We start from the raw sequence: 9,610 nt of genomic DNA, 5'->3' as shown, positions 1-9,610 counted from the left end.
CAGTGCCGTCTACCTCTCCACCAACCCCGTCCAACACCAGCGCATGAAGCATGTCGAGATCGATCTTCACTTTGTCCGCGAGCGAGTCACCTGTGGAGCTGTTCGCGTCCTCCACGTCCCGACCGCCTCCCAGTTCGCCGACGTCTTCACCAAGGGGCTTTCGACGACCGTATTTACGGAGTTTCGGTCCAATCTCAACATCTGCAGTGGCTAGAGTTTCAGCTACGAGGGGTGTTAGAGTATTATGGGCCGTATGTGTGCTGGCCCATTAGCGTTCTATATTTTGTACCCGTTACTGTAGCTAGGGTTTTCCATTCTCTGTGTTGCAACAGTTTTGTACAAATGTTTTGTTAGTTTCCTTGTAGTTTAAAGGTGCCAATATAATGAAATACTAAAAAATCCCGAAATTTATTCTCAACATTTAATAAGTATGTTATTATTAATAAGATACCTTATTTGTTCTTTGATAACTAGTACATGTATTTTGATGCCAAGAAAATAGATAAGTTCTCTAGACAATTGGTGATGCTACTAAAATTAGGTAAGATAACACTTAACATATAAAATTATTATTCATATGAACACCTCTATCCATAATATGATTACTTATATAGGAACATTCTTGATATTATAGCTACACTAATTTCTATTCTAAGCAACAAATAAACTTACAACTGCATGCTTCTGCTACCATTACTCCTTATGATAACTTTTATGTACACATTTACACCTAACATAATGGTCTACCACTTAAACATTTTTAAACAGGCTCAAAGATAACTCTGGAAACATGTCTATCGATCATATGTTGTGGGGAATGAGTAGCATAGTATAAACTTCTTAGGACATCCCATAAGGTTTTCTTGGTCTTCTTATTGCTAGTTTTCTCATCACATCTCAAAAGGAGAGATTGAGCAAGCTCTTGCATATTCAACTCGATTTCCTTCTCAATCCAATTTATTCTTGCTTCATTCTTCATAGTATCCTGCACATGGTGTCATTAGTTCAACATGTTGGCATGTAAAAATAAATAAATTTTATGGAATGTGTGATTATATGTACAATCACAAATTTAACTTATTATAAATTAATGGTCATAAAACAAAGTAGAGTCTATGATTGCTACAAGTGCCTAGAAAGATAGTATCTATACTTTTCTTAAGAAACATTTGGTATTCCATTTGCATGTACCATAGAGAAAATGAAAATTAAATAAATTGTTTTAATAGCATTCTTAATTTTAAATTTACTCATTGTCCTTAGTTGTAAATATGGCTTAAGGGAGGATTACTTATACATGTAAGGAATATTGATGATGAAACTAGAATAATATATGGAAATTTATTTAGCTTCTAAATTGCATGAAATAAAGTTTGTTATATGATTTTGCGTTGAATAAGGTTCGGGTAATTTGCTAGTGTATACATTTTGAAGATCCGGACTCACAAAACATTGAAGTTATTCTTGCCCAACATAGTCATAAACTTAATGTTTTGAATTCACTAAGCCAAGGAAAGACAAAGAAACCTACACAATGACCTAATCCAAAACTTGAGGTTGTAAGGATCTAGGAGCAAATTCTAGTCTTTGGTGGAGAATTAAGGTGCTAAAAATAGTTATATATGTGATGGTTTGATCCTAAAATTATTATTACCCCCTAATGGAACAATCATTAGACCACACATGTATCTAGCTATACATAAAGAGTAAAAATAATTTAATTATGATACAAGGTTTACCTGGGACAGTAACATCCTATGGTTAAGACTGTCACAAGTAGCACATGTGAGTTGAATAAACCAATCATTATCCTTGTTGTTTATCATTGACACAGCCTCACCAATTCGTCCAGCACAAATCTCAATAACCTGAACTAAAAGTAAGTATGTTTGCCTATCATGAACCATGTATTGTGGTTCTATACCACTGCATTTGTGATATTTGTTTTCTTCTTTATTTGCCTTTTGCAACATCCATTCGGTCCACTAGAAGTATAGACAAACATATTAGAATGATTGTTGAGAAGAAGTCGTTATAATCTAATTAAGTACAAGTGGGGATAACTTACTGCAAGACTCAATAGACTGTGTATGAATCTTTGTCCTTCATGAATTGGCAATGCTTCTTGTGCTAATAAGTTAATTAATCTTCGAAGTGCCCTCTCAAGAATAACATCATTAGGATTTCGTTTAAGCCTGAATTTATCATTTATGTCAGGAAAATAATATTCTCTCAATTTCATATATTACATAATATATGACACGATGAAAATAGAATACACATGTTAAATAAAACAGCTAAAATAAAAGAGGTCGGTGTAAAATGCGAGTTAAAAATTACAACATCGATATAAAATATCTAAAGTATATATCAATGAACTTATGCAAGTTTTCATTGAGGTCATAACTTAAGAGGCGATAATAATACATCAAAAAAATTAAGTGGCATGACATAATGGCCACCAGAATAAAGCACAATCAGTCCACACGAGTTGACAAAAAGGAAGCTAAAAAAGAATATGACGTCATCTTTACCTCTTTTGTAATATATGTAACTAATGCACAATATTGACTCATGCAATAAATGCTAATGCATATTCTGAATATCAAAGATCAATTTGGTACAATTTACTTTTATATGTACACTGCGATGAGTATATATAACAAAGATTACGTAACTACATAAATCCTTATTGTTAAAATATCATTATTGATCTTCCTATATATAATTATGAAATTCATTCGTTCTATTACCCAATTTATTTATTTGTTTGTTTAAGAAATCAAATGCCAATGTTACTACTACTTGGTAAATGACAAGTGCTTCAAGATGATTCTTAAATGGATATATAATGGTTAACTGATATAATTAAGGTACAGTACTCACCATGATACATCGTTTTCTTCATAGAGACAGTGCACGAAACATTCCAATCTCTTCTTGTCTTCCGAAATGTCACGAAGATGTGTAGAAATGGCATTGGCAATCATTGACGTTCTAGCCCATGCAAGCCGCTCAGCAGCACGGCTAGGTTCAAAAATGCAAGCAGCAGCTAAAAAGTAAGATCTTAAAACATCTTGTGGTTCTACTCCAAAAGCGTCAAGGCAATTATCCTTGTACCACCTAAAATATAGTTTAGAAAATATTGTAAATTAAATCAAAGTTAACCTTCCAGCATAAAATTCATGAAGTGGAGAATGAAATGATGGTGCTCACGTTTGCAGCCCATTACACTCAAGCTGATGCAGAGCTTGGCAATGGTTGAAATCCCTTATTGCCAACTCTAGATATGTGTCGTTATTCACAAGAGGCATCCTGCCAAAAACGCCGCACATGTAAGTAGAACATTTCTCTTACATATTGATCTAGATAGGTTCTTGCCAAAAACACTAATAATAAGTATGCAACGAAGTATATCAACGTTTTTTTTTGGAGTACAAGTGTGCACCTGTAGAGTGTCTTTCCAATCCAAACGTCATCTTTACCACCATATTGATCTAGATAGGTTCTTGCCTCTACACGAGGCAAGCTTGCATACCAAGGGAAGTCTAGTGTATATTGCACCTATCGATCAACACAATGAAAGCCAAAAAAATAACACCGTCTAATTTTCGCCTCTATTCATGCATGTTTCAATGGATCTAAGATCATCAAATGGTAGAATGGTTTGGATTACCTCGCCAGGTAGATCCTTGGCAACGATCCATTTATCACGGATCATGCCTTGTTCTTCTCTCTGTCTCAGAAACTCATACGAGAAAACCCTAGCACGATGCAATACATCCTCTCCTTGAAAACTTATCTGAGAGGCTCTGTTGAGGTTATACATCCCAGTGACGGCTTGAGTCGATTGGCCCACAAAACAAAAGAACTCTCCATCTTTCTCAAAGTTCTTAAACACACCTACAGAACACGGCTGGCTTATGTCATTAAGATATAATAACAAGTTAATGAGATGTTTAAGCTAAAAAGGGAATGGTGTTTATATATACTTGGAGAGACATTGTATCCATGTAGCCTTAGTAGTCGGAAAGCCATAGCTGTGTCATCCACATCCTTCACATTGGATTTCCTAGCCCAGCAAATCCCATCTTCAGTCCAGTGCCTACGCGAAATGACAAGACAAGTCAAAGAAATTCATCTACTCAATCTGTCATAAAAAAACCTGTTCACATAAAGAGTGATCGATCGCAGAAGCAAAAACCTGTTCACATAGTCCATGCACTGCTCAATCTCTCGTTGGAAGTAGCGGGAGATCCCGAGTCGCTCCAACCGATCCACAACCCAGATGTGCTCGAAAAGATCGACCGGATAAACATTGGGGACTGAAACGGTGATGGCAAACAGTCTGATGAGACGAGACACGGATTAAACATCATCGATCGTCTTAATTAATCCTCCATGCATGGACGATCGGCTTACCTCCCCCGTTGAATTTTTTGACAATCCTGTCGATGTATTCGAAGCACTTCTTGTCACCGGTTTGCATCAGCGCGTAAGCGGTAGCCGAAGGAGAGAACAAGAAGGAGCCGTCGCAGGACTGGAGGTTCAGAAGCCTCGGCCAGTCCAGGTCAGGCATCCCTTCAAGGCTGTGCAGGATGGACGTCGGGACCCTGTGCATCATGTCCCTTGGGATCCGCTTCAGCTTGACTTCCCTGTTGGCGTATATGCTCTGCAGCGCCGGGTGTCCGTACGGGAAGTCGACGACGCCCAGGTCCCTAGCCGTCTGGATGAGAGAAGGGAAGGCGATCTCGAAGCCGATGGGCATCGACTCCGCCTCCTCCTCCGCTAGCCTCCACATGTTCTCGTGCAGGAACGAGAGCCCCGCCTCGCACCTCGCGGGCTCCAGCGACCACTTGGTCAGCGCGACGACGCAGGCGAGGGTGTTGATCATGCGGTCGTAGGCGGAGAACAGGGCCGAGTCGCCCCAGGAGCCGTCGGGCAGCTGGTGGTCCACGATCCAGCGCACGGTGGCCGGGAACTGGGGCTGGGCGCCGCCGTCGCCGCCCACCTTCGGCACCATCGCCACCCACGCCGTGTCGTACGCCGAGGCGCTGGTATCCCCGTCGTTCATCGACCGTAGCATCGCCCTCACCTGGTCGATAAGTGGCTGCAGCTCTGCCTCCTCAGCCTACAGACGAAGATTTATTAATTTCAGCAACAAGCATCTGTGAACTGAAAACAACCTAAGACGGACCACCTGGTGCTCATCCTCAAGGTCTTGTGGTTTCCCTGGCCATTTCGCAATTTCGGACTCGGTTTCCACACGGCTGGTCTGGAACACTGCAGGAAAACCCAGCTCCAACAAAACATTTCTCAAAGGAGGAAAACTGAAGAAAATTATGTGACTGGTCAGATTGAGCTACTGTTGGTTTATTTTTCGGCACCCAATTGCATCTCTAGCAAGTGTTCAGCATGCAACAAAGGACCATGAACCTGCTGGCCTGAGCAGAGCAGCGTAACGTCAACTAGAGCGTCAGATTCAGCACTGCATTACCCATTTTGACTTCATTTCTCCCAACAGAAGATAGATGGCCAGTTCTTTAAAATCTCCCTTACACACACAATCAGATTCCCTGCTGTGCGCGCGAGTTACATGGCAAAAAAAAACTGAAGATACCTCTGCGGTCCAGTCTAATCATCTATCTACCTTGGAGTGCCATATCTACTATATTCCTGATCGGATATTTGATCTCTGTATCCATCAAAATCACCAAGTTGATCCAATGGCAATTTGCATTAGCTAAAAAGAACAGTGGGGTACAAGGAGGACAGGATCCCTCTGACCACACACATACAGAGATACCTTTGTGATTGATGAGTAAAGTTCGCCAAGGATTTGGGGTCAAGAAACAAAGAGGACAATGTGGACAGTTACCTCATAATCAATCACACATCAAGAATCTTAATTTCGCAGTCAACTACTGTTTGCAGCAGTACGGTTGATAGCGATCCACCTTCCGTCACCGATAAGGCATCGATCGATGATCGTGAAGGAGCTAAAACCTTTTTTTCATATATTTTGTCAAAATAAATAAATAGATCTCCTACTACTTTAAAGGCTAGTTTGGCAATCCCATTCTTTGAAGAAATTTCCATTTTCCAATGAAACCAGTTTATTTTCCCTTGCGGGCCGTTTGAATCCCTTCATTTTAAAGGAATTGAAATTCATTCAATAAAGTAACATATTTAGCTCGAAATTTGATATTCCACCATTTTCTAAAGTCCAGATATAAGGTTACCTCGAATTCATGGGGTGGAGGATTGAAAATGATTTTATGTATTAGTAGAATTTGTTTGTACTCTGTAAATTACATGACCCTATTCGTCTCACTCCTCTATACTAAAAATATAGCACATAAATATCTCCGACATCTTAATAATAATAGTATACAAATATATTTTACATAAAACCGAATTAGCTTAATTGATATATACCTAAATTACTGTTATTAGAATGGAATTCAATTCCAATGATCCAAACGGGGTGTTAGAAAAATTGAGTTGTCAAACTAGCCCTAAGTGTCAAAATCGTTGTGCATCCTCCCTCCCTATGTGCCTCCTCTGCAGCGCCTCGACCATGCGCCTTATAGAGGGAAGGTGCTGGCCAATACAACTCATCTGCTTTTGTGTTATAGGAAAGACATTTCTTATATACCAAGGATATACATTGTAAATATATATATCTTAATATAATCGTATCAGGCTGGATCGGCACTTGCGGGCTAGTCCAACATGGGCCTATTTCAAATAGTGTCGTATCAGGTCGTAACAATATTAAATGGATCAGCTGTGTCTAAATAACTATCACATTTAATCAAGGTCTACCTATATGATATATAGAAACGGTAACCATACACGAGCACCTACCTAGTAAATAATAAAATGTAAACATTGTGAACTTAATAGGAAAATTGAATATATGCAAGACCAACACACCGCGGAATACCAGGTATGCATGTTTGCCCGCCTTTAGTTAGACTTTTGTGTCAACAACTCCAACTCTGGTTTTGGCTCTTGTGTGAAAATAGCTATGTTCTTGTTTTCACAAAAAGTTTCGGGATGAGCACCCTATTTAGTACGAAATGCAGCACCTTCAGCCAACATGGAACCCATGAGAGAGGGGAGGAATGGAGGATGGGAGGGAGCCTTAGAAGCCTCTTTTCGAGCCCCCGACTTTGCTCGTTTCTTGGAAGCAGCTCCTTGCTATTTTCAACGAGAAGCTAGCGGAATAGCCCCCGTTTCATAGATTTTTTAAGGAGTTGTTGGAGGAGCCTTTGAAAGAGCCTTATCAAGGAGGCTTATGCTATCTCCAGCAAACTACGTACTTCAATCAGTATTTCAAACTTTACTATGTAAACATTGTCGTCTGCAGTACAGAACAGTCTATTGGAGTTGGCCTTAGGCTGTGGCTAGCGAACCGTGTATATGACCGTATAAAACATTGTTTTGCATTACAAATTATACTGTTTACGAAGTAAAGTTTGAAATAGAAGGTAGAATAGGTAACGCTGCTGGAGATAGCCTAATAGTAGTAATCATGCATGGTGCGTACTCGGCCTATCCCATAGAGAGTGTCACTCTTGTTTTTCATACAAATTAAATATTTTTAACTTTAACTAAATATGTATGATGCTAATATATATTTTTGTAACACTAGTCAAATTTGATGTGCTATAATCCTAAATGTTGTTAGTGAAAACGCACTGTAGCACTTTGAATCCGGGCTAGAAGCTAATAGTAAGGTCGTATAAACAAAACGGACTAGCACTTAATAAGTAAAGCAAAATTGTGACGAAAAGCTCAACTTTCTTTTTGGTTTCCGGCTTTAGCAAAAGCAGCAGGAGATATAGCAAGAGGGGAAGCGACAAGCGCAGGTGCGTGCGGCAGAGTGTCTGTGCTGCTACGGGCGCACTGCAGCACGGCACAGCATCTGTCTGAGTGTTTCGTTCGCTCATCAATTCAAGAGAGAGAGAGAGAGAGAGCATCTGTGTACGTGACTGGGGGGTGGATGATGAGACTAGTCAAATCAAATATAACGAGCAAGCTAGCACCTTTAGCACTGGAGACGTTGTCAGGCTGCTGCGTTGTCGTCGCCGTGGCCGGGGCCTGCTGCTGCGCTCTCCACCACCCGGCGAGCCTGAGGCTGCCGCGGGGCCCCGTCGCGCCCGCGCCTCCTCCTCCTCCTGCTGCTGCTGCTTTGCCACGGATACGGATGCGGATACGGCATGGACCTGATTGACGAGCTGCAGCTGCAGGCAAGTGAAAGCAGAAAAGCAAAAGCAGCGGTGAGGAACTCGACCATCAGGACACACAACAAAGCAAGAGCTAGCACTAGCAGCAGCAGCGCCTGACTGCCTGCCTGCCTCTCTCCATCTTGCTTATGTTTGTTTCTTTGTCTGATTGCCCATCTGCCTGTGTGTGTGGCTACCCTAAGACGACGACGACGACTTGCTTGTCCGAACCCAAAAATACAATTTTTCATCTTGCTTACACGTTTGTTTCTTTGTCTGATTGCCCACCGGCCGTGTAGCGCCGAGGACAATGCGAAATTTGGAAGTAGCTTGTAGTAGTAGGCATGCAGGCAGACGACAAGGGCAAGGGCCTGGCGCGGCGCCATATACGTACTATACATAGATAGATAGGCATCATGGAACCTCGGCTGGCCGGCGCCGCGGAGGTAGCAGCTGCTGACGACGGTGTACACGTACCTTCGACGATGCGAGGAGGGAACAACGGCGAGGACGACGGTGCGGCCGCCGGCGAGAGGAGCTTCATGCCGCCGCCGCCGCCGCCGCGCGATCGTAATAATTGCAAATCGCAATGCAGGCACGTACGCACGCGCGCGAGACGGCAAGGACGAGACGTTCGCGCGAGGCCAAAACGCCGCCGCTAATCTAGGGCAAAACAGAACAGAAGAGAGCAAAACAAGACGCGCGCGCTGGCTATTAATAGGCGGAGCAAGTATGGCTGCTACTAATCATTTCCTTCTTCGACGCGTGCGTTGTTGGTGGGAAGGAGAGAGAGACGACGATACTATGTGTGTGAGCAGCTATAGCGTAGCGTGTGTATATATATATAGGACGAGACACACAAGTCTGAGAGAAGTGAGTGAGGGACTAGTAGCTGGGAGCAGAGTAGAGAGGCAGGCCCGAATGATTCCCGCGCGGGGACGCACCGGCTAGTGGACAAAAAACCACCAGCGTTTCGCTAATCCTTCTCGCGGCGTGCGTGCGTTGGTGCGTGAGTATACTGTATACATAACCAACCAAACTATTAAGTTTGTGATCCAAATTCTGAATATAGAGACAATATTAGCGAGCAGAGTGGATACCCATCGTCCAAAAACTTAGGTATATATTAATGAACCTAATTAGAATTTATCGCACGTCGTCTTTTTACTTCTCTTGTAAGCCGCCGTCTACGAACGACGTTACATAAACACTTCACATCAACTGGCTGGTGCTCATAATTTTTCCTTTCTCATTGAAAGGTTTTTAAGTAAATTTATGTGTCGTGCTTCCAGATTTGTTAGTTGATCTATTTTGTTTTTTATGCTGTTTCTGCTAACACAAAGTAGCTTTGTACGTGATTTGCGAACGGACGGGTG

At 41.8% G+C, this 9,610-nt stretch overlaps 1 protein-coding gene across 2 annotated transcripts; it reads right to left on the bottom strand.

The window, feature by feature from the left end:
• Nucleotides 1-539: 539 nt before the first annotated feature.
• On the bottom strand, nt 540-9,050 carry an1 (CPP synthase). 2 transcript variants are annotated; one of them, NM_001111859.3, is made up of 13 exons: nt 8,712-9,023; nt 8,055-8,252; nt 5,201-5,283; nt 4,423-5,131; nt 4,205-4,325; nt 3,993-4,105; nt 3,677-3,903; nt 3,449-3,564; nt 3,217-3,315; nt 2,887-3,123; nt 2,069-2,195; nt 1,740-1,985; nt 540-985 (listed from the first exon to the last, which is right to left on the bottom strand). In NM_001111859.3, the coding sequence occupies exons 1-13, from the start codon at nt 8,776-8,778 to the stop codon at nt 761-763; spliced, it is 2,568 nt and encodes an 855-aa protein (NP_001105329.3). In that variant the 5' UTR covers nt 8,779-9,023; the 3' UTR covers nt 540-760. The 2 variants fall into 2 exon arrangements, 1 of the variants encoding a protein (NP_001105329.3); XR_002263308.2 differs by lacking the exon at nt 3,449-3,564 and having other exon boundaries at nt 548-985; nt 8,712-9,050.
• Nucleotides 9,051-9,610: the final 560 nt, after the last annotated feature.

This window comes from Zea mays, chromosome 1 (genome assembly GCF_902167145.1).
Source record: "Zea mays cultivar B73 chromosome 1, Zm-B73-REFERENCE-NAM-5.0, whole genome shotgun sequence".
Classification (NCBI taxonomy): Eukaryota; Viridiplantae; Streptophyta; class Magnoliopsida; order Poales; family Poaceae; genus Zea; species Zea mays.
The sequence above is the reverse complement of the archived record's forward strand: the minus strand, read 5'-3'. Positions and strand labels throughout refer to the sequence as shown.

Excerpts from the sequence above, each read along its gene's own strand:
- an1 (NM_001111859.3), bottom strand. The coding sequence starts at position 8,778 with ATGAAGCTCCTCTCGCCGGCGGCCGCACCGTCGTCCTCGCCGTTGTTC. Across the intron at positions 2,196-2,886 it reads GAAGAAAACGATGTATCATG|GCTTAAACGAAATCCTAATG; the intron begins GTGAGTACTGTA and ends TGATAAATTCAG. Across the intron at positions 1,986-2,068 it reads ACAGTCTATTGAGTCTTGCA|TGGACCGAATGGATGTTGCA; the intron begins GTAAGTTATCCC and ends CTATACTTCTAG.